Here is a 25,658-nt window from a genome sequence, read left to right as displayed (position 1 = left end):
GTTCACTTAAATTATGTTTCAATTCAATTTAACTGTAACTTATTTCTGATTAATGCAGTTTGATAAACAAGTCATATTTACTTGGACAATTAAATATACAAAGATTACAAATAAATTACTTTGCTAATTTTCCATTCCACATACAATATAGATGCATACAGAGAATATTAAGAAATATTTATTGACATCTTTATATTTAACATAGTTTTTTCTCATGGAGAGAGGGTGATTTTGTGCTTGTATGTGCAATATATGAGGCTTGTCTGTATGTTAGTTTTGACATGCCGATACTAACTACTGTGTGAATTATTTCAAAATTGTTTATTCACCAATTTGTTTTCTAAATGTAAACAAATAAAACCTGTTTCTGATGAGGTCACCATCTGCTTTATACTTTTATACTATATTTGCCAATTTTCAAACTAGAAACACTTCCAATTTTTCCAAATAAGATACTCTTTCCATCACTTATTTTTCAACAGTAAGAACATATTGCAATGCATTACTAAATATTTTTCTATCGTGATGTTTTTAAGTGTTTTTTCTCAGCTACATATTTTCACAACATAGGTTACTCTCACAGTTTATTGCACATTCCTCTTTTAAAAACTTTTAAAAACCTTCTTCACCATTCATTTTTTCAACTGCTTTCAGCAAACACATATTTTCTAATTACACACAGTTGTTGTTTGAACATTGCCTATTTTGTATGTAAATTTGTATTTCTCAATAAATACAATTTAAAAAGTCTCGGAGTTTGGAGCAAGGCGAGCCGCTGTTCTGCGCAAGACCGGAACTGGAAAGATGGCGCGGTCCGTTTCGCGCTCTGCTTGCCTCTCTCTTAGAGTTAATATAACTAGAGACAGCTACTTCTGTCTTCCAAGATGGCGTCCCTATTCATTTCTATGAAAAGTGCTCAGTGGCGCAGTGAGGCAAGCGAGAGCTCCTAACGGACTGCGCCATCTTTCCAGACCGACTCGTCCGGTCTTGCGCAAAAGCTTGTTCCTAGCTCCAAAACTCGTGCATGCTTGCAACTAGCTGTATACGTCATACTTTGCAACAACCAGTCGCGAGCGTGCGAGCTGGAGCTAAGGCATTGCAGAAAACTGTCAGAATATGGTACAAGTCCGATCAAGAAGCAGATAGCCTACATGTGAACTTTACGAAAATCAATACTATTAGTACTGTAGTATTATACGTGCAGGGCCTATACGTTGTTATTTTTGCTTTGTGTTAATAGTTTAACTTCTTATGTATTGTGTCAGATAAATAAACTGTAAACCTGAATATCTGGCTCCGTCGTTGTTCTAGCTTTGCAAAGCAAATTAAGCCTATACCTTTGTTACTATTATATTGATGATGAGTGTTGTTTACTATTACTAGCTTATTGTTAATGCCATCGTTGTGGTGTTAACTGACTTAGAGTTCAAACAATATAACGACCATAACAATATTGACGTTATCAAACATGATTTATTCATCTTTGTCTTTGCCTCAGAATAAGATGCCAAAAATATATAATGACGCCTTAACATGCCACGATATTATAACTAATTATATTAGGCTATAATTATGTTTGTCATGCCATGAGCATAATAGCGTTCATTACAAAATGGTTAAATCTGCTTTAAAATAACTGAAATTAACTCTACAAACAACCATCATGTATGTGCAACCATTTGTAAAACGTGCTACAATAAAGGCAGGCAGCTGTAGATTATCAAATCCTTTCTCCTTGTTCTCATTCAGCTCAGGAAAATCAGCGATTTGCTGATGCTCCCTTTTGTGCTCGTTCATTGTTCGTATCCGCGAGCACGTTTCCAGGCAACTTTTCTTGACATAAGCAAATAAATGGGCTGCTAGTTTACCCATTTCGGATTGGTTTCAATCTTAGCAAAAATCAGGAAAAATTATTCTATGAAAAAGCTAGTAGTATGAACCAGGTTCGAGATTCGAACAAAAATTCTTGGGGGAGATAGTTTTAGATATGTTGACTGGAGTTAATAGAATAAAAACGACCGGACGAGTCGGGTAGAAAATCGGAAATGCAATACCACCTACATCCACCGGGGCCGTTGCCTCAAGCCGAGGGGCGAGGAGTGGGGGCTTGGCCTCACTGCGCCACTGAGCACTTTTCATAGAAATGAATGGGGACGCCATCTCTGTGTCCACTGTATATAAGCTAACTATGAGTACAACGCTTGGTCTACTTAAAAGGTCTATGCCTTCACTCCGCTCCAGTCTGTGTATGACAATTTGTCCACAGTTTATTTGGGACCCACGCTTGAAGATGCAGAAAAAAATATATGTATAGTTAGCTTGCAGTCTTGTCACCTTAAACATGTCTGTGAAAGGAGGAACGAGAGGATTTTATTTTAACACTGTATTGTCCTTGGCACGATCGTTGGCTGCACACCGACCAGCTCCCGTAGATAAAGTGAGAAAATGTTGTTAGTAATAATTCGTTTAGTAAGCATTGAGGGCCCATCTTTATATGGCTGTTGTTGACTTACAGTGAAGACTTGTTTTGCATGTCAAATAGTATTATAAAAAGTCGTTTGGGTCTGTTTTGCCGACAGTTATGGTTTCGCTGGGCTGAAATGGATGACGTTGAGCTCTAGCTTGTAATGTAAATGTAATGTAGCTTGCTAACTAGCATTTACTCCACATTGGCAAAGCCTGGGTTATATAGCAAGGCTAATACGTTTTATGCTTTTATGCTTTTCTTTATTTGTTTAGTATGTTTTTTTTTATATTTTCATTTTATGCTGTCTGATTTTGGTTGGGGAACTCCCCCTTTTCATTTATATCGTTAGTTACTTGCTTTACCTTTGATATTTATTTCATCATACTGTCTACAAACAGTAGCTAATTCACTTGAATCATGTTTACCTAGCTAGTACGGTCGGCTAGGCAAGGGTGAGCCTTGTTGACAAGCGGGAAGTTTAGGCTACGTTTAAATTAAAATACGTCCATATCTAAAGAATGATGATACTCGACAGAAGGCAGAGTATAAGATGATTGGGTATAGCTAAATAACTAGTCTTTATACCAGTATCAATAGTAATCTGACACTAAGGCATGTGTCAGAATTTTGCTTTGCATGATGTGGAGTGGAAATACTCTGGGCTGCCGATCAGAAATATTGTCTCTTGATTCCTAATGATATCTGTCCTGCTCAGTTGGATACATAGGTCTACCACAGAGTATTCTTGTTCTCCTTCAGGTCCAGAAGCTTCAATGCATGTGCCCTGTGGACTTCAGGGGGGTGTTCCAGCTAGACGAGAGGAGGAGGGATGCTGTCATTGCCCTGGGTATCTTCCTGGTGGAGTCTGACTTGCAGGTTAAACTTCCCATCCCGATAGCAGCCAATAAATCTAGAGCAGGAGTGTTCAGTCCTGGTCCTCAGGGTCCGCTGTCCTGAATGTAGTAGATGTTTCCCTGCTCCAACACACCTGATTCAAATAAATGGGCTGTTATCAAGCTCTGAGGAAGTCTGGTAACAACCATTCATTTGAATCAGGTGTGCTGGAGGAGGGAAACATCTAAAACATACAGAACAGCGGACCCCGAGGACCAGGATTGAACACCCCTGATCTAAAGGTTTGTCACTGATTTCATTTTAATCCAATATGTGCGTTGCAGGACTAATAAACACGACCAGTCTTTAAAGTCGGATAGGCTCTAATGATTGGACGGCAATTTGACTGTATGCAATGCTTGGACGGGCTACCTGTCTGTACCTATGTCACGGCTGTAGTCAGGCAGGACGTTCATGTGTTTTAGAGGAGTGGCTTTTCAAGGGAGGGGGTAGGATATTTAGGTTTGAATCCTTTCAAACTCTAGCTAAAATTGCTAGGTTCTCTATCAGTATCAGAATAGGCTTTATTCACCATGTAAGTTCACACAAACAAGGAATTTTCTGTGGCAGGAAGGTGCATACAATAAACATATACAAATCTTAAATATAAAAGTAGAAAAAGTACAACAGTCTAAATCTTTCTAAACAATATTATACGATGGAAATATAAAATAAGGTCTAAAATAAGATGGTGCAAAATGACTGGTAGATGACTTGTGCAATGTGCAGTAAGTGATGGATGGACTTAATAAAAGTGTTAATGGCAGTGGGAGTCTTTACCCTTGTTAAAGAGGCCAACTGCGGATGGAAAGAAGCTGTTCCTGTGGCGTGAGGTTTTGGTCCTGATGGACCACAACTTGTCTATCCTGCCTTTAACTTTAATTATCATTCTTAAATAAGAGATGCTCATGTTAATTTTTGTTTTGTTCTCTATTCCTTTTTTTGAAGCACAAAGATATAATTGTTCCGTACATTATTGGGCTGCTAAAGGGCCTTCCCAGGGTCCAGTGGATTGAAGAAAACTCTGAACAGAAGGGAAGAGGTAAACTGATGTCATTGTCATTTTGAGATATATTTGTAAGAGTAAGCTGCAGCAAACTGTTGTTTTTACAGTGTCCCAAGTAAAAGCTGTATAGCACATACTATATTTCCCCTGAAATTTGAAGGATATGTCATCAGTGTGTTATCCTGTCTCCTTCACAGAGGCCCTTCCTGTGGCAGAGAACTTCTCCTTTTGCTTGGTGACACTGCTATCAGATGTGGCCCAGCGGGATGAGAGCCTAAGAGGAAAGGTGTGTGAGAGTGTGTTGGGTGGGATTGTTTGTGATTTGCCAGAATAATATACTGTTGAATTTGTGAAAGGTGCTCATCTAGTGCTCTGTTCATTCTGTCAGATCTTGGGGGCTGTCTTGGATATCATGCAGCTGCTGCTGGATATCTGCCATAACCCAGAAGCCCACGATAAAGGTATTCAAAATGACACAGATGTTTCTTGTCTATTGATTTACATAAATGTAAACAGATTTTGGTAAACTTTGATCAAGAGATCTGAATCTAAAGTGTGTTATGCAACGTGTAATTCCAACCTCAAAATCTGATATGGGTATCATCATTGATGAATCACCATGGGTAAAATCTCTTCAGTTTTGTGTTATCGGTGACCTATGCACTTTGTAAAGCTCTTTCTTGGAAGTCGCTTTGGATAAAAGCGTCTGCTAAATGAATACATGTAAATGGATGATGTTCAAATATAATTTGGTCCGTACTTCCACAAAACAGTCCCCCAAACTATTGCAAAGCCGTATCACAACCAATTGCAAAGCCATTTGGTACGTGAATTTACAATGTAAAGACAACGCCACTTGCAGATAATTACACATAATTGGGTAATTTTCATTTTGGACCATATTCTGCATTCTAGCAAGACGTTTCACATAATTCTCAGTGACACTCCTTATAATTTAAGTAGTGAAGTCATTTGTTAAAGCTATTATGTGTAATCCAGATAGGCTAGCAGTTAGCAAGCTAACTTTGAAAGCATAGAGCCACAAACTACATGAGCTAAATTCTTAATTACATTGACCAAAAATATAAAAAACTAATCAAACCATGTAATTACCTGTCCAAAAGGCTAAGGGTTAGGGCATGCAACCATGACGTCCGTTTTCAGATTCATCAATTCCCGCAGTTGCCTCCAGCATGGAAAAGCAACACCTATGTTGATAAACCGCTGCTGATCCAGAAGTTTTTTTGTTCCTTGATGTTTCTAATATGGTCTTTCTTTTAGTTTTTGCTTTTACTTGTGGTTCAGGAGGAACAGGGGCAGTTTTAGGCACGGGCAGACCGGGCAGCCGCCCGGGGCGGCATTTTTTCAAGTCACGGGGCGCACAAGTATTTAAAAAAAAGAAATCTCTGCACGGTTTTCTCTTATTTATCGTTTGTTTGTGGGAATTGGCATATTGGCGCCCCCTTCAGGCTGCTGCAGGCACCCCTGCTTGCTGAGGCGGTGCCGTGCAGCATTTTTGTTTTCTGATTTTGCCTCATTAATCCAATGTTTCTTACCATCAACTGTGTTGTTATTCCGACTTGCATTCACGTGAATTTTCTCAGTTGGGAAATTATTATTCTGACACTATATGAATGCAATATAATTTAACCAGCGATCATGTGCGGTGATAATGCTTCTTACGTCCGTTTCGGAGCACCAGACGGCAAATATTTCAATCGACAGCTCAGGCATTTAAGTGGCACCGAAATAAGTCACTGAAATCTGCATTCTGATTCAGTCCGGTACATACTGGTCATATAAGTACCATATTGTAAATTTCTAAATTGGCAACTTATATTTTATTTTATGCCCACTTTTATTTCTGTGATTCCACTTATTACTGCTAGTTTTAGTATAGTTAGACCACATATTTAAATTTAAGATTCCTATATGTTTATTGTATGCACCTTCCTGCCAAAGCAAATTCCTTGTCAGTGCAAACTTTCATGGCGAATAAATCCCATTCTGATTCTATTGGTGATGGGCCTTTGTCAATTACACCTCAAAACTATGAAACACATTACCCATATATATTAGGGAAGCAAATACGCAAAACATTTTCAAAAGACAGCTCAAAAGCTAAATATTAACTGATTTGATCTCAGAAGGGTTTCATAATTTGTATTAGTTTTATTATTGTTTTTATTGATTTTTTGGATTCCCGCAAAGACTGCGGCTTGTGTTTGACTTGTATGATTGTTTTGGATAACCATAAAGACTGTGGCTCGAGATACCGCAAAGACTGGCTCGAGATACCGAAAACACTGCGGCTCGTGTTTATGGATTACCGCAAAGACTGCTGCCTGTTTTCAGAAGTGGTTTATTATTTTTATTACTTAAAATCAATAAAAACAATATTATACAGGACCAGTGACAAGTTTGGACACATGGAATGGGAAAATATGTCCAAACTTTTGACTGGTACTGTACGTGATGTGAACAACGTGATACTTTGCCAACCTGTGTTTTGCTTGTGTGTGTGTGCATGTGTATCTGTGTGTGTGTATGTGTGTGTGTATCTGTATGTGTGCGTGTGTGTGTACGTGTATCTCTGTTTGTGTGTGTGTGTGTGTACAGTACAAGTCAAAAGTTTGGACACATGGGAAAATGTGTTCAATCTTTTGACTGGTACTGTATGTAAAGCAATCTTGTATGAAATGTGCTATATAAATAAAGTATTATTATTATTATATTACCTCCGGGTTTCGGTACCCAACCCTACCTTCAAACAGTATAACAAATGTTATTTCTGGAATCGATTTGATATCCTAGCTTTAACTCTGCTATGATCTTTTTAACAATCCTGTAAAATTTGCATAAATTGCCGAAACAAGTTATACCCAAAGTTAATTAAAAGCTGTTCTTGAACAATTTGAAGTACATACATGGTTCTGGTCTCTTCTGAAAGGTGACACTGAAGTTTTTTCCCCTGAAGAATCCCTGTAAGTGCTACTGGTTTTGAGTAACAGAAGCTTAAATACAATGAAATAGGACTTTTATTTATTTATTTATGCCTGAATTTCGTTTTGCATACAGAAGCCGGCAGATGACTATAAAAAACACAATGGGACCACAGCATAAAGCCTTACCTAGTCAAGGTCCAAAGTTGATAACAGTACCACCAAAAAATGAATATTATACACGTTTTTCATCAAGTACATCGAGTACATCAAGGCGTTTTCTAAAAGTGGCTTTTGGAGTCTCCAAACGGACCCTTGATAACCAAACCAAAAAAATAATGGTCAAATACTTTATTCAAACTAGGATAAAAAGGTATTGCTTTTCATAATTGTTGGCTCGGAGTACTTTATCTGATTGATCAGTATTAATTTCTGATACTTCTTCAGACTGTTAACCCCTGTCATTTGAGTGAATGTACTTGAGTTGGATGTACTTTTATCAACATTTATTTAAATTCTTATTACTACTTTATGCTTCTGAAAATACTGCTTGGTTTGTTATTTGAACATCGATGAGTAATAATAAAGATTATTATAAAACAAACAAACAAACCAAAAACATCCCCACAGTCGTGCTTTCACCCCAGTGCATTCTTTCACCACTTCTTGGAGCGACAATTTTTGCCATGATTCAAAAGTGTCAACAGTGACAAACATTTTACATTTTGCACATGGGCGCATGGAAACGGTCTCCAACGTGAGCAAGTTAAACACACTGACTAAGTTGAAGGTTCCAACATTCCCCCTACACCCTTTATATAATTGTTTTCAGAATTTCATTATCTATCAGGAGGCCCGGCAGTCTATTTTTTAACAAATTGCAACTGTGTGAGCTTTTTACAAAGAAAAAGGTGGGGGGATGGCTCATGTATTTTGATGAGGCTTGTTGACTCGTTGGCTATTGAAGGCTATGGACAGGACATGGAAGCTCCTGTTGGGTCAAATGAGTTGTCAATCGAAAGGTTAAAGTGCAGTGGCCTTTTTGAGATTGGGATTTTAGGAATGTGTACATCTGAACTAAAGTTAGAACAGAGTTTATGTGAATGACTGGAGCTCAACAGGCCACCACTTTAGAATGATGCAACAAGAGTCCATGGTTATTTATGGATGTAATAGTGTGTTTTGGACTACATATTTTACTTGATTGGATAGTTTGGACTTTTGACAATGTAAACAGACAATTTTTGTTACGATTTTAAGTGGACTACTGTGAGGCTCAATAGGTGAGTGGTCTCCGTTTAGTAATTGTTAGTTTATATGTTGGTGTTCAGACAAAGACATTGATTGTACCTGCTGTTGAAACTATCTGGAAATGGTTTACATCAACAGAGTCACAAGAATCTTAGCTTTCCAACTATATAATGTATGTGTACCAATGCAAAGACCATACAGTGGTATGAAAAAGTATCTGAACCTTTTGGAATGTCTCACATGTCTTCTGCATAAAATCACCATCAAATGTGATCTGATCTTAGTCAAAATCACACAGATGAAAAACCAGTGTCTTCTTTAACTAAAACCACCCAAACATTTAAAGGTTTTCATATTTTAATGAGGATAGCATGCAAACAATGACAGAAGGGGGAGGAATAAGTAACAGAACCCTCTGCCTAAGGAGACGTAAAGAGCAATAGAAACCAATTTTTACCAAATAATTTAAGTCAGGTGTGTGCTCAATCACTGATGAGCGGCTTAAAACTGCCCTGCCCACTATAAAACACACACCTGGTAAGAATTGTCTTGATGAGAAGCATTGTCTGATATGCACCATGGTTCGCTCAAAAGAGCTGTCTGAAGACCTGCGATCAAGAATTGTTGATCTGTATAAAGCTGGGAAAGGATACAAAACCATATCTAAAAGTCTGGATGTTCATCAATCGACAGTCAGAGAAGTTGTCTACAAATGGAGAGAGTTTGGCACTGTTGCTTCTCTCCCAAGGAGTGGCCGTCCACCAAAGATGACGCCAAGAGTTCAGCGCAGAATACTCAGAGAGGTAAAAAATAACCCTGCTAAAGACTTACAGAAATCACTGGCACAGTCCAATATCTCTGTGCACACATCAACTATACGTAAAACAATGGCCAAGAATGGTGTTCATGGGAGGACTCCACATAGGAAGCCACTGCTGTCTAAAAAAAACATTGTTGCTTGTTTAATGTTCGCTAAAAGGCACTTGGACACTCCACAGATGTTTTGGCAAAATATGTTGTACTAGTACTAGTGTCTGTACATGGTTTGTCCACTCCGTTGAATAGACCACCAGGTCATCAAGGTACGCACAACAGTTAGGGATTCCGGCCAACACAGTGTTAACCAGCCGTTGGAAGGTGGCTGGTGCGTTTCGCATCCCAAAAGCCATGTCGGAGTACTGTAAGAAGTCGTCTGGGGTCACAAAGGCTGATATGTTAGAGGCACGTGGGGTTAATGGCACCTGCCAGTAGCCCTTCAGGAGGTCTAACTTGGTTACGTAGGTAGCAGCACCGATAGTGTCAATGCAGTCATCCAGTCTGGGCAGCGGATACGAATCCGGCACCGTGACGGCGTTGACCTTTCGATAATCCGTACACAGTCTAGACGTGCCATCCGGTTTGGGCACCAGGATACACGGAGAACTCCATGGACTTGAACTTGGTACAGCTAGGTTGTTCTCTAACAGGTACCGTACCTCGTCTTTCATCACCTTCCGTTTGGAGGCATTGACCCTGTAGGCGTGCTGCTTGATAGGGGCAGCGTTTCCTACGTTGATGTCATGCTCTATCACGTTGGTGCATGTCGGGACATCACCAACAAGACAGAGAAAGCCGTGCAATAGCCCCTCAATGTCGTCTGCTTGTCCGTCGGTTAGATGACCCAGGCTGGACCGAAGAGAAAGCAACATCTCTGAATTGGCCAACCTGGCGCACTGCTGTTGAGTATTGCGCAACTCCAACCCATCCTCGCCCATATCCAAAATATGCGCGCTCACTATACCAGCAGCAGTGACTGAGGGGACTGCAGTGTCTGCCGGCCTCTCTGGGCTATCCGTTTGAGTGACGGGTCTGGTGTGGTACGTCTTCAACATGTTAATGTGGCACACACGAGATTGGCGCTTCCTATCAGGGGTTTGTATGACATAATCCGTTTCACTCAACTTCCTTTCGATCGCATAGGGACCCGAGAAACGTGCTGACAACGCCGCACCTGGTACCGGCAACAACACAAGCACTTGGTCGCCTGGGCGCAGAGAACGAGAAACAGCAGTCTGGTCATAACGACGCTTCATCCGTTTCTGCGTAGAGGCTAGGGCTTCCGTTGCCAGCGCACAGGCGCCGTGCAGGCGCTCACGAAAGCGACTCACGTAGTCCAACACGTTGTCCCTTTCACTTAAGCCTTTCGATAAGAATTGTTCTTTAAGGACTTTCATAGGTCCCCTAACTGTGTGCCCAAACACCAGTTCAGCTGGGCTGAACCCAAGGGATTCCTGTACAGTCTCACGGACGGCAAATAAAACCAGAGGAACTCCCTCATCCCAATCCTTCTCGGATTCCAAGCAATATTTACGGAGCATAGACTTCAGTGTCTGATGCCAGCTTTCAAGCGCGCCCTGAGACTGGGTGATACGCGCTTGACACCCGATGTGTTATTGACAAGGTCTTTAACACCTGCTTGAAAAGCCTCGAAAGGAAATTTGACCCTTGATCGGTCTGGACCACCTTAGGCAGCCCAAACGTTGTAAAGAATTTAATCAATGCCTTGCTCACCACCGGAGCAGTAATCCTTCGCAGGGGGATGGCCTCCGGGTAACGAGTGGATACACACATGATCGTTACCAAGAACTGATTACCGGCTTTTGTTTTCGGTAAGGGTCCAACACAATCTACAACTACATGTTCGAAGGGTTCGCCAATGGCGGGTATAGGACACAGCGGAGCGGGAGGAATAACCTGGTTTGGTTTGCCAGTTAACTGACAGGCGTGACATGTCCGACAGTACAGAGCCACATCCCGCTTCAAGCCGGGCCAAAAGAAGTGCCGTAGCACCCGGTCATGGGTCTTAGTGACTCCCAAATGACCGGACCACAGATGATCATGCGCAAGGGACAAGACAGTCTGTCTGAAGGCTGTAGGCACCACTATTTGGTAGACAGCACTCCAATCTCCCCCGGCATCACCGTGGGACGTCCATCTGCGCATGAGAAGACCACAATCAAGGAAGTAAGCGGTGTTTGTCTTATTTATGTCCTCCGCCGAGACAACACTAGAAAAGCATTTAGTGAGGCTCTTGTCACCCTTTTGTTTTACAAGCAGTTGCTCACGAGTTGCTGGCAACCGTACCGCATCAACAACACAGCCCACATCCTGCTTCCCGATTCGAGGCTGTTTTTCAGACCTCAAAGGTCTCGCACACGAGCTATCCTCTTCCTCAAACTCCCTGGTCAAAACAGTGTTCGACAGGTCTATCACGTCCCCCATTCGTCTTGCCTGAGCGCGTGTAACGGCACAAGCAGGGAACACATGTGGGTGACTCTGTGCCAGCTCCTCCAAAAGAGCCTGGTCACTCGTATCCAGCATCTCCAAGACAGGTGTTACCTTTCCACCGGCAATATCGTTGCCCATTACAAACGTCACTCCTTTTACTGGCAACCCAGGACGCACTCCAACTCTGAACAGTCCACTGACTAGCTCAGAGCGCACGTTCACAAAGTCCAATGGCACAGAGATGACGCCCATTTCAATGCCCTGGACTAACACACTAGATCCACAGTACGTATCTTTGGAAAACGGCAACACGTCAGACAAGATGAACGACTGCGCTGCACCAGTGTCTCTAAGGACCCTGACCGGACACCGAGACGCATCGTCACCTGTTAGGGAAACAAATCCCTCGAATATGAACGGTTCATACCCACGATCTGGGCCTGGGACGTCCATGCTTTTACCTAGAAGCATCTGTCGTTTCTCTGGCCTAACAGCATGAACTAGCCCAACACCTGTTGTCGGCTTGGTGTGCGGGGCCGTCGCTTGTTTGCGCTTCAGCTGGTAGCACTCACTAACCAAATGTCCTGGCTGATGACAGTAAAAGCACTGACGGTCTTTCGGCCGAGTTTGATGGGTTGTCGGTCGACTAGGGCTAGGAGCCGCTGGCCCCGCTGGCTTACTCTCCGCACAAGCCGGGGAAATGCTCTTGTGCGTCAACACAAATTTGTCGGCCGACACAGAAGCCTCCGACAGGGAGTGTACTTTCTGTTCATTCAAGTAAACAACAATGCGTTCGGGTAAGCAATTCTTAAGCTCCTCCATTAAGAGTAACTCCCGAAGTGTATTGAAATCGGTCACCTTACAAGCAGTGAGCCATTTGTCGAAGAGGTTTCCCTTGTCTCGCGCAAACTCCACGTAAGTCTGGGTAGATGACTTTTTATGGGATCTGAATTTCTGTCGGTATGCCTCGGGAACAAGCTCGTAGGCACGCAGAACAGTTGCTTTGACCGTTTCATAGTTTGCACTGTCTTGAAGAGGCAGGGCTGACAACACCTCTTGGGCTTTGCCCGTCAACTTACACTGGAGCAACAGGCACCATACCTCTTCAGGCCATTTCAATGCCACCGCTATTCGCTCGAAAACACTGAAGTAAGAGTCAACCTCTGATTCTCTGAACACCGGTACAAGGGCGATCTGCCTGCTAATATCAAAGGCCGCCACTGGTGAGGGTGTCTCCTCAGCAGGCATTGCACGAGAAGCGGATGCTCTCGCCTTCTCTGCCTCCAGTCTCAACTTACGCAGCTCTTGGTCGTGGTCAAGCCTACGCAACTCCAGTTCCTGATCAAGTCTGCGCGTCTCCTGCTCTGCCTCAAGTCTGCGCGCTTTCTGATCTATCTCCAGCTTGCACATCTCCAACTGGAGAGTCTCTCGCCTGATCTGCGCTCTCTTGTCCGCCTCCACCTGAAGCCGTATCAAACGGACATCCCCTCTGGCGTCTAGCAGCGGAGAGAGCGGGTCTAAACGGGGCAGAGGGGCAGGCTCTCTGGCCTCGACCTTGTCCTCAGACCGGGACGGACTCACCTCCCTAACAGGAGTAACAGGGTCAGGCACCACAAGCAGGTGCTCCGCCAACAAGACGTCTAACACTTTTTCCCTGACCTCTGCTTTAACTAGTCCCGTCGGTATGGCGACGGAATAGTGGTCGGCCAGAGCCTGTAGATCCACTCTACGGCATCTTTCAAAATCCTCCCATGTAGGGTTCTCCAAAAAAGCGGCCAACACAAAGCTAGCCATAGCAGACCACACAACACACAACTACCAGTCACCACTCCAGCCATTCGGGCTACTCCAACACTAAACCAGACACGCACACCAGGAAGCATGAGCAGCAAGGATCGCTACAGATCCCGGACGAGCCCCCACTAATGTTACGGCCCCAGTGGCTCTAACGGCCTAGGGTAGGTGGCATAGTGACCCGTAACATTAATCTCATGCGGTTTGGGTGCAGTGTAAGGCACAGTGAGGGACAACCAACGACACAGACAACTAAAGCTACCGTCAAACGTAAATCAAATCAAATCAAATTTATTTGTATAGCCCTTTTTACACGCAAGCATGTCACAGAGGGCTTCACATGCGCCCATAGAACTGCCCCTCAACCAACCTAAACCCTCAAGGAAGACAAGGAAAAACTCCCAGAAAAACTCCCACCGGGAGAAAAAATGGAAGAAACCTTGGGAGGAGCAATTCAGAGAGGGATCCCCTCCTCCAGAGACGGTTGGTAAGAGAGAGGAGCAGAACACAAGCTAAACATAGTCATACAGTGTCAATGGGTTTTGAAACACCAAAATCCATTGTTCGGCTTTATAGACGTTGGATGGGACCGGGAAACTCGCTGTTGGCCGTCATGGAGACTGGATTCCGGGTGACGATCTGGTTCAGCGTTGGCAGACCGACGACCAAGCAGGTCCTGACAGCTCAAACCCCCCACACCACAGGGAATGTGTGGGGGGGGGGACAGAGAGGAGAGCAGGGATTAGAGAATGCCAGGAGCAGCTAACAGTTAGTCAAAATAGAATGAGATCCCCACCGGTCAAGTGTGGACTAGTGCAGCAATTTAACAGAGCAAAAAGGGTATTTGATGCAGCCCCACACACCAAAACAACGACAGCCCCCCTCAGTTGGAACATGAAATCTGTTCCAGGGGAAAGAACTCTAAAGTAGGTTATACTTATACGAATAAGGATGAAAACAGCCAGTCCCCCGTTGTCTCCAACTAGTAATAAAAACTATAACAGTAACAATATACAGCAACGGAACTATAATAATTATAATACTAACAATATACAGTAACAGGTTTACTTTATTTGTAACATCTAGCTGGGCAATGTGAACATAAGCTATAATTAAAATTTAAAAGTTACATGTGATACACACATAGGCAAGCACACTTCCCAGGTTTACATAGAAAGTACACACATACTTCCCTTTAACAATCATAGAATTGACTAAACAAGAACGTTTTTAATCTAGTTTTAAATGTCGAGACAGTATCAGCTTCCTTAATTGAGATGGGTAATTTGTTCCAAAGAAGAGGTGCTCTATATGAGAACGCCCTACCTCCAGCAGTTTTTTTCTTAACTTTGGGTATTACCAGATAGCCGGCATTTTGAGATCTTAGAGACCTTGCGGGGCAATAGGGTGCAAGGAGACCGGAGAGGTACAGTGGTGCCAATCCATGCAGAGATTTGTAAGTTAGTAGTAGAACTTTGAAATCAGCTCTGGCTTGGATAGGGAGCCAGTGTAAAGAGATAAGAGTCGATGTTATATGATCAAACCTTCTAGTTTTAGTCAATAGTCTAGCAGCAGCATTTTGCACCCGCTGTAAGTTTTTTAGGTAGGTAATTGAGAGGCCAGAGAACAACACATTGCAGTAGTCCAATCGGGACGTAACAAAAGCATGTATTAATTTTTCAGCATCATCCTTTGAGAGGAATTTTCGTAATTTGGCAATATTACGTAGATGGAAAAATGCTGTTCTGGTGATTTGCTTAATATGGTACTCAAACGAAAGGTCTGGGTCCATTGTGACTCCCAGATTTTTTACCAGCTGGCTTTGAGATACTTTGACGCCGTCTAAGTCTAAGGTTAGATGGGATAAATTATTTCGGTGTTTTTTCGGACCAAAAATTTGAACCTCGGTTTTATCCGAATTAAGAAGAAGGAAATTTGCAGTCATCCAAGTTTTCAACCCGGAAACACAGGTTTCCATAGCATGTGGAAATTCTCCCGGCTTTATAGACATGTATAGCTGAGTATCATCTGCATAGCAGTGAAAATCTACCCCAAAACTTCTAATTATGTTTCCTAAAGGCAACATATAGAGTGAAAATAACAGAGGGCCTAAAACTGAACCCTGTGGTACTCCGTATTTTACAATGGAGCTCCTGGATGAGCAACCATCATAGTGGACATATTGTGATCTATCAGATAGATACGATCTGAACCACTGAAGTGAAGTACCAGAAATCCCAACATAGTTCTCCATACGTTCCAGGAGAATCTCATGATCTACAGTGTCAAAAGCTGCACTTAGGTCTAGAAGAACAAGGACAGAGCTAAAGCCCGCGTCAGAGGCTAATAATAGATCATTGACTACCTTGGCTAATGCAGTTTCAGTGCTGTGGTGAAGACGAAATCCAGACTGGAGAGGTTCATAGAGCTGATTTGAGGAGAGGTGCTCAGTGAGCTGTTTTGCCACAGCTTTTTCCAAAATTTTGGAGAGAGATGGCAAATTTGAAATGGGCCTGTAATTGCTAAGACAACCTGGATCCAGGTTTGGTTTTTTAAGAAGGGGCTTGATAATAGCTTGTTTGAAATCGTCAGGGACTTGTCCAGTTACAATAGATTCATTAATAATACTAAGCATGGGCGGTCCAATAATATGGAGAAGTTCCCTACAAAGTTTGGCAGGGAGGGGATCGAGAAGGCAGCTAGTGGGTTTCGAGGAATCTATCAGCTTGATGAATGCTTCCATAGAAATAGGGTTAAAGTGAGTGAGAGTCTCAACATGCAGAATGCTGGGTACAGAGGGAAAATCAGTGTTGATGGCCACTCCTCCAGGACTAGTCTGTAGTTTGTCCCTTATTGCATAGATTTTTTGGTCAAAGAAATCTAAGAAATCATTGGGAGAGAGATCTGAACTAACACAGAGTGTACTTTTCTTAGTGAGTTTTGCAACAGTATCAAATAGGAACTTAGCGTTGTGTTTGTTCTTACTAATCAACTTAAAGAAATATTCTGATCTGGACCTGATGAGGACTTGCTTGTACTCTATTTGGCTGTCCTTCCAGGCCAGGCGGAAAACCTCCAATTTAGTGGTACGCCACTTATGCTCTAATTTTCTAGTGGACCTCTTGAGAGTGCGGGTTTCCTCTGAATACCATGGAGCCAGTTTCTTGTCTATTCTTTTCCTTGGTTTGAGTGGAGCAACAGAATCTAGGGATTGCTGAAGAACCAAATTCAGATCCCTTGTTTTAGCATTTAATGATTTATTCGGGACATCAAGTGCTTCTAGTGCAGCGGGTAGAATACTAGCCAGTTCCAGAGCTGTATTTGGGGTTAAGCAGCGGCTAATAGAAATATTCTGGGTGCCTCCAAGGCTCTGGCAGAGATCCATTTTAAAGGTTACCAGGCAGTGGTCTGATAATATAGGATTGTGGGTATGAACAATGACATCACTAATCTTGATTCCCCGCGTGAGAACTAAATCCAATGTATGCGAGTGAAGATGGGTAGGTTTAGAAACCACCTGAGTGAGACCTGTGGAATCCATAAGAGCAGTAAAGGCCTTACTTAGAGGATCTTTTGGGTCATCGACATGAATGTTAAAATCACCCATAATTAAGATATTGTCAGTGTATGTCACAAGATCAGCACTAAAATCAGCAAATTCCTCAAGGAAGAGGGAGTATGGGCCAGGGGGCCGGTATAGAGTAACTATACAAAACGAAGGAGGGGGGGCAACAGTAGTAGAATTAGTCCTTTTTAAAGTAGTTGGTGGTTTCATACAAATTATCTCAAATGATTTAAAGGTATTGACAGATTTTAGGCTGAGGTTGAAGCTAGCTTTATATAACATAGCAACACCACCACCTTTCTTTGAAACACGAGGGATGTGTGAATACGCAAAATCAGGAGGCGAAGCTTCATTCAGGGGGAAATATTCATCAGGTTTTAGCCAGGTTTCGGTGAGACCAATCAGGTCCAGGCTGCAGTCAGACATCAGATCATTAATCAAAACGGCCTTTGTGGATAGAGATCTGATGTTTAGGAGCCCAACATTCCAGTATGGGTTTTTGGCAGCTTTAGACGTAGATAATACTTCTGAAAAGGTGGCACTGTTATCAGGAAACTGAGTTGGAAGAGCAACGGGTGAGCAAGGCTGAATATATATTAAATTGGTATAATTCCTACTAATTGAGGGCCGGAATTTGGAAAAAGGGCGGGGGGCCGACACCGTCTCAATGGGAAAAACAACATCAGCAACCACCCTGGCTACACTACAAGCTGAGCTATCGGGGCCCCAACAGCTCACAGCATGCCTATCAACATACCTATCAGACTCTCTAAGAGACTGTAGCCCGGCTTGTTCTAGTGAGTGTCAGGTCTGCTTTAGAATAGCTTCAATATTCCTAGACAAAAGAAAAGCACCTCTCCAGCTAGGATGGAGCCCGTCACTTTTCAACAAGCCAGGTTTGGCCCACAAACGAGACCAATTATCTACAAATCCTAAACCCTGTTCTGAGCAAAAGCGAGCCAACCAGCGGTTGAGAGAGACAAGCCTGCTGTAGATCTCGTCAGTCCCCCTAGCAGGTAGTGGGCCAGAGACTATTACTCGATGCCGACTCATCTTTTGATGTAAATGTTTAATAAAAACACACAGTGAAGGGGTTAGGGAGAAGGGGCTGAGCAGGACCCAAGAAATGAAAGAATAGCAACAAAAAAAAACACCCCTGACTGACCTTGCCTGCCTCAAGTTCTCTAGGCCAACTGAAACTAACCAAGAAATACAGAGGGTGGTCCGCTCAGTTCTCTCTGGTGTACATGGACAGATTTCTCTACGGGTGGTGTATGCCCATGGGCGGCTGACTATGAAACCCCCCCTTCTCCCAGGGACATAGGGATCGACAAAACACAGGTACACAAAGATTTAAACAGAAAACAACACAGCAGTACATACTCACATGAAACTCAAATGAAACTGTTTTATGTATGTGTTAACAAAACCGAGGTGCATGCATGTATGTTCGACGTGGTGCGGTGTGTCAAGTGGGAAAACAAGAGTCTCTTAGGGATCCAACCGGCTGCGCTATTATACCAGGAGGCGTCCGCTGATTGGTTCCTCCACGGACAGGCAAGGCGGGAACCAAGGAGCGCAATCAGTCGCATAGGGAGCACCTGGCAGTGGGAGAAACCACGAACGCATACAGGGGAGACCTACATGCGTAACAGCCGGTCCTAGCACATTGGGCGCCCCGGGCGTGTTTATCAATTGCCAGCTTTTACAGGTAATGCTGGGGACACACCACAGGATAATCGGGCCGTTTTTGGCCCTTCCGACAATCCTAAGTAACATATGTCCCGATTTTCTTGATGGTTCCGCAGATTTTATCAGATGTTCCCTTGGTGTGAGGTGTTTTAAGAGTGACCACACACTGTAGGAGCAAAACGGCTGAATCTAGGATTTTTTGTCCTCATGTTTGTGGTCTCTCAGTTTGAAAATCTTATAAGATTAAAAAAATCGTATAGTTTGTCCCCAGCATTACCAGCTTTCGCTGGCCATAGCTACTCAAGATGATGAATACGATGATGCGTTGCAGCTCGTGGCTCTAAATTTTGTGGGTAGATTGCGTCCTGTATGCATTATCGCGATTGTGCAATAGAATTAAAATCTCTGTCGTAAGCCAAATTGTATCGTTTATATTGCATATCGTTTATATCGCCCATTCCTACTTTGTATACTTAAAAAAAAAATAATAACAAACAAAAAAAGATTTTTGAATATGTATGAATCGCTAAAAGACTGAATCGCGATTCAAATTAGGGCTGCAACAATGAATCGATTAAAATCGATTATTAAAAGCGTTGGCAACGAATTTCATTACCGATTCGTTGTGTCGCGCGATTATTACACCACTCAATAAGTTGCGGAGATGTTTGAATATTTTAAAAAAAAGTTTAGTTGAGCGCTGAGCAGAGAGGAGGTAGAGGAAAGGCCATCGGAGAGACGTTGAGTAACGTTGTTCTGAAACACATGGGGTAGAAATCAGTACGACCTTTTATCCGATTCATCGATTAATCGAAAAAAGAATCGACAGATTAATCGATTACTAAAATAATCGTTAGTTACAGCCCTAATTCAAATGCAAATCTATTTCTTCTCCCATCCCTAGTTTTTTGTTATGTAGAGCCATAGCGCTACCTCATTTGATAGGAATTGCATTTTTCCCATTTTCCCACTCTTCACTACAGTGGTCATAACTTTTAAACAAAATAGTATATCTTAAATCTGTCTGCTGTTCTGAATTCACCACAAAACTACGTATGTTTCATACACTAACTTTTCCTATATCTTGTGTTGAAAGTGGTTAAAAATTTGGTTTTCTAATTAAGTATGGCAGACAGAGATTTTTGTCAAAATGGCGGCGTGAAATTGTCTTGATAAAGGATGATTTGCCTTACGTAATCATACAAATATTTATATAATTAGAAAGCCCTACTTATTTTCTTCAAAATGCTATAAACAGTTCAGGTATATTCATTGAAAAAGTATGCATATTTAGGGAAGGAAAGTTTTAAACGGTGTGAAAATTGAGTAGGTGAGAAACAGTTCTTTCAGTACTTTGACATCACAATGGAATTTGACATGAACTTTCTGAAACATTGAAACCCATTTTTTTGCACTTTAAACTTTAACATCATAAAAACTTTGAGTTATCAGTGAAAAAATTAATAGCACACTAAAGCAGTTCTGCCTCTATCAAATAAAGTTTTAACAGAGTTTCTAGCTTAAACGGTGTGAAACTAGTTAGATTGCAAAAAAAGTGGTCGGAAGAGGAAAATTAACTAAAAAGTGCATTTCCTGCAGAAAATGCATTGAAATGCTGAAAGCAGAAATTAATTTAAAAAAATTGCTGCAAATACAGAAATGAGAAAAAACCTGCGAGCTGAAAGCTGAAATTAATAGAAAAAATTTGAGTCACACAAGAGGCAGTGTGGAAGCTGAACTGCATTATCTAACAAAGCCAAGAGCTTAAAAACAGTTCGGGAGAAGCTGAAAGCTGAACTGTTAAACTTAAGAAGTAGAATATTAGTTTTAGTGGCTGAAATTAGCATTTCAGAAACTAGCATTTCAGTCAATACTCTAGGCTCTCACATACACACCCATGTAGATTTTTTTTGATAGCTGCACGGTTTTAATAGCTGAAGATTTGAAGGAGCTGAAAGGTGCCATGGAAGAAATAGAAGAATAAGAATATGAAGAAGTTGCATAAAGATTCGAAGAACAATAGGGTGAAGCAGCATTTCAATAATATGTATGCAGAATAACATTAGTGTGTTTGCTTTCAGCAAACACACTAATTAACTAAGGATCTTCCTCTCAGAGGGCATTGGGAATATCTTTTAGAACTTGTCACCTTATGTAGAAGGGAACTGTGAATTGGTAGCAGAGCAGAGTTTGATTCACAGATCAAATTGAATTGCCAGAATCCGGCTCTCACCTGTGCCTATTATCCTGTTATGAGAGAGCTGGCCCTTAAATCCATTGGCCAGCTCCCTCGTTAGCTGATTACCTCCAACCGTGTCTCGTCCTCAAACGTGTGGGAAAAGGCATGTAAACGCCTCCGATGACACACCCTCCTCACAGGTGGCTTTGCCGCTGTCTGTGTTGTTGCTTGGGCCATGGCAGCCCCGGCTCTCTTGAGTTGCCACATCTTGGATGAATTTTCAATGTTCAAAAAGGCAGCACTGGAACTTCAGCAGAGTCTGATGCTAAAAGTTTATTTGTATTTCAAAGAGTCAAGACAACAAACGGTGGAGTTCCGGTCATCATGAACATGGAGTAGACACACTTACTTCACGCTCCTACCTACTTTATAAATTAAGAGAATTTAGCCCCTTTTTTCCTACCCTACGAATACTCATTTACAACTATTAACTCCTAATAATCGATCCTGTGAGAAGATGGCCACGAAAAACAGCAGAAATACAAGAAAGGTAGACACTACTGCCAAGGATAGCGTAGCAGCTGGCCGTTCTGATATGGACGCCATAGCCGCCATGTTAGAATAACATAGAGCGGCCCTTTTGACTGAATTCAGATCCGCTTTTTCAACCCTCAAGACAACTTGATACGATGCAATCCAAAGTAGATGGCCAGGACAGTCGTTTGCTATCCCTTGAGGCCAATGCCAATGTGGTCAGTGATAGCATTAGGGAGTTGGAAGCTAGCTGCTCAGCCCGAGCCAACAACAATGCTAAGCTACAGGCAAAAGTGGTGGATTTGGAGGAACATAGCAGAATAGTGATGTGTCGTTTGTGAACGATTCGTTCAATTTGAACGAATCATTAGTATGACTCGGGAGTAACGAGTAGTCTCAAAGAGCGATTCATTCATTTTTTTGTGGCCGAGGATTTCTTTTTTTTAATTTTTTATAACTAAACCTATTATTATCACTTGTAAACGAATATTGTTCACGTCTTACTAAGCCTAGTCACGCGAAACTGAACAAGGTAAACAAATCATTTCTGTTTCCTCTTCTGAGCCTATGCAGGTCACGTGAAAAATTATCCAAAGACTCATACCCGGCAGATAAACAAAACATTGATCCGAAGACACGGTTGGGAGGTGAACGATTCGTTTATCTGCCGGGTACGAGTCTTTGGATCGTTTTTCACGTGACCTGCATAGGCTCAGTACTGGATTTGTTTACCTCGTTCACTTTCGCGTGACTAGGTTTAGTAAGACGTGAATGATATTTGTTAACAAGTAATAATTGCATGTTTTGTTATTTTCACTTTTTTTTACTTATATCAGTGCAGCGTAATTGTTTTCCGTCATAATTAAATGCTAGTGGGATAATAAATGACCATTTCAGATCATACAAACTGTCAGGATACATTATTTTAATGCAGGAATTTATTTTAAAATAGTATCTACTGGTTTACATGCACTAACATGAGAATATGATATGTGTTTGCAGTGCACGTATTTAGGCCAGGGAATTGGCTATAAAATGTTGAGCACCCCCACCCCCCGAATCAGTAAAATTATGCGAACTTCCCATCAGTATAGAAGAAGGAATAACATTCGTATCATTGGCCTACCTGAGTCAGTCGAGGGCTCACGTCCCACAGAATTCTTTGCTGGGCTACTGGTGGAGTTGTTGGGGGGGAACAACTCCACCAGTAGCCAAGACACCAGATTTAGACCGTGCTCTTCGTGCCCTCACCGATAAGCCAAAACCCGAGGATAAACCCAGATCAGTTGTTATTTGCTTTCACAAGTTCGCAATCGGCTGATACGTGAATTCCGCAAAATGAGAGGTAAACTCTAGTATCGTGGCGATCCAATTCACATTTTTGAAGATCACAGTCCGGATGTTTTGAATCAGTGTTCTGAATACCGAGATGTCATGAAGGACCTCTACAACCTTGACCTCAAACCTACTCTGCACTACCCAGCTAAGCTGTTTGTCACGCTTGATAAAGGCAAGAAACGACTATTCTCTCCCCAAGAGGCTCAAGAGCTGGTCTTCGTTTAGCTGTCCACAGCCGAACAAGGGGCAGGGTGGATACAGAGATTTCCACAGCCATACCACAGCACAGACTTTAGTCGACGAGATCCAATGTGAGCTGTCAACCATACAAACTGAGTTTTTGACTAGACGTGAGTTAAAGAGGACAGCAGTTCGTTTTTTTTCATGTTGCTTGCTATGCTAACTGTCTACTAAGCCTAACGTCATGCCTGTGCCTTGGCTGCTTACATTTTCCTTTCTTATGTTATCGCTAGTGGTTCTTTAGAAGTGAGTGATATTATGGCGAACGATTTGTTTGGTGGTTATAGCCATTGGCATATATGTTGTCACTTTAACCCTCCTGTTGTGTTTGTTTATTGTTCACTACTTTTGTGTTCCCGGTCAAAAGTGACCGCCCCATTATAGCTGACTATAATTCCATAATAATACATATATCATCAACTAGTGTTGTGTTACATCTTTTTAGCAACTTAAGTTCTTGCAAACATTACAAGTTTTAAACTTCTGTTTGCCATTTATGGCCTGTAGGCCTCATTGACACAATTGTATGCGACTCGTTTTTGAGTGAAAGAAGCATAATATATGGATTATTTTGAATATGTACGCTCGGATGTTGGTCTGGTCTATCTTCTTCCAGTCCGGGAGATGGCATATCTGGTTGGCCCTGGGGTCATCCTTATGTCATTATCAGTCGACAGTTGACTTCTCCACTCAAGTGGTGATGAAGAACAAACCACAAACTCCTATTCTTGGACAAGAATGTCACAACAACCTCAGCAGGTCCCTATTCCTCATCACTAGATTGTTCAACATCGGTTGTCTCTTCGTCTGGATCATATTCTGTGTGTGTATGTATGTGTGTGCATATGTGTACTCAAACACACGTGCATATTGGGTCTGGGAGGTTCCAGACCCAAGGTCAAGTGTCAAGTGTGTCCATTTGTTATATGGGTGTGTGCCTGAACAAAATTCTATTAAAAAAATCTTTGTCTTACCCATTTTTTGAATGACCGGTCATTTTTGACCGGGAACACCACAGATGTACACAAGTTAAATAAAACACCCACATTTTTATGAAATTCCTAAATATTTTCTGGGGCTGTTTACATGACATTACATTTACATGTATTCATTTAGCAGACGCTTTTATCCAAAGCGACTTCCAAGAGAGAGCTTTACAAAGTGCATAGGTCACTGATAATAACAACAAGATAGCCCCAAAGCATTGCAGGTAGCCAAAAACAGAAGTACACATTGTGAACAACCAAAAATAAGTGCTAAAGGGAAGAAACCATAAGAGCATGTAGTTTAACAAGTTAAAAATTACATAACATGAATCTCTAAGTGCAAGTGTACCTGTAGGAAAGCAATAAAAATAGGATTAAATATAATACAACAGTTTAAATCAGCTACCACTAACCAACAAGAGCAACAGTCTAAGCAAAAGTCTGTCTACTTCCGGCGCGCCTACGCGATGGCTGCGTCGACAAGAGCTCCGCAAAAACCCAGCTTTTTGTTAGTCTTTTTAGTGTTCGTTACTTGTTTTGTCAATGTTATATTGTCGTTTATTCAGTACGACCGGCAGACACTTCTGGACATTAAGTTGTCACTTGGCAAGGATCATTTTACGAACTTTAATTCCACTTCTCGGAGTGCGAGCTCGGACTGCAGCTGGCCCTTTGCTGTTTCGCCGTTCTGTTTACCCGCTAGACGGAGAAAGAAGAAACGTGGCCGGCGTGCTGGAGTCCTTGTTCGAACTCGGAAACGATGCTTCAAACCTGCTCTTCCAACCATCTTACTAGCTAACGTTCAGTCCATCGACAACAAAATGGATGAACTTAACGCTCGTGTCAAATTCCAACGGGACATCAGGAACTGCTGTGTACTGGCGTTCGTTGAGACCTGGCTGTCTCCGGAGATCTCCGACGCAGCGGTTACCCCGTCGGGATTCACCATATACCGCCAGGACAGAACAGCTGACTCAGGGAAGTGCAGGGGCGGAGGGGTCTGTGTTATGGTTAACTCTCTCTGGGCTACGGATGTAGCGGTATTAGCATCTCACTGCTCTCCGGTCCTTGAGCTGCTAACTGTAAAAATCAGACCCTTCTATCTACCTCGGGAATTCACTGCGGTCGTCATGAGTGCAGTCTACATCCCCCCCCCAGGTAGACAAGGCCGCTGCTTTGGATGAACTGTATGGGATTATCAATGGTCTGGAAAATGTGCACCCAGAGGCAGCCTTCATTGTTGTTGGTGATTTCAACAGAGCTAACATGAAGAAAGTCCTGCCCAAATACTATCAGCACATTGACTTCTTCACACGTGGAGACCAGATCCTTGACCATTGTTATACAACATTCAAGGGCAGTTACAAACCCCTCCCCCGCCCTGCCTTTGGGAAGGCTGATCACACCTCCATTCTTCTTCTCCCCGCATATGAACAAAAGCTCAAACAGGTCAGACCGGTTGAGAGGTCAGTTCACCTATGGAGTGATGAGTGTGTGGCGACC

At 42.3% G+C, this 25,658-nt stretch overlaps 1 protein-coding gene across 4 annotated transcripts in view; it reads left to right on the top strand.

Moving 5' to 3' along the window:
- The first annotated feature begins 2,106 nt into the window (after nucleotides 1–2,106).
- The window catches only part of pi4kaa (phosphatidylinositol 4-kinase, catalytic, alpha a), a 227,268-nt gene continuing 203,716 nt past the window's right edge, over nucleotides 2,107–25,658 (top strand). For 2 of the 4 annotated variants that reach the window (XM_047017383.1, XM_047017384.1), the window contains exons 1-5: nucleotides 2,111–2,437; nucleotides 3,227–3,343; nucleotides 4,310–4,403; nucleotides 4,565–4,653; nucleotides 4,756–4,828. In XM_047017383.1, the coding sequence (XP_046873339.1) occupies nucleotides 2,342–2,437; nucleotides 3,227–3,343; nucleotides 4,310–4,403; nucleotides 4,565–4,653; nucleotides 4,756–4,828 (469 nt within the window). In that variant the 5' untranslated portion in view covers nucleotides 2,111–2,341. Of the gene's footprint in view, nucleotides 2,438–3,226; nucleotides 3,344–4,309; nucleotides 4,404–4,564; nucleotides 4,654–4,755; nucleotides 4,829–25,658 lie in introns of all 4 variants that reach the window. The other 2 variants (XM_047017385.1, XM_047017382.1) reach the window with 2 other exon arrangements.

Source organism: Hypomesus transpacificus, unplaced genomic scaffold (genome assembly GCF_021917145.1).
Source record: "Hypomesus transpacificus isolate Combined female unplaced genomic scaffold, fHypTra1 scaffold_55, whole genome shotgun sequence".
NCBI classification, from domain to species: Eukaryota; Metazoa; Chordata; class Actinopteri; order Osmeriformes; family Osmeridae; genus Hypomesus; species Hypomesus transpacificus.
This window is presented reverse-complemented; position numbering and strand designations above follow the sequence as displayed.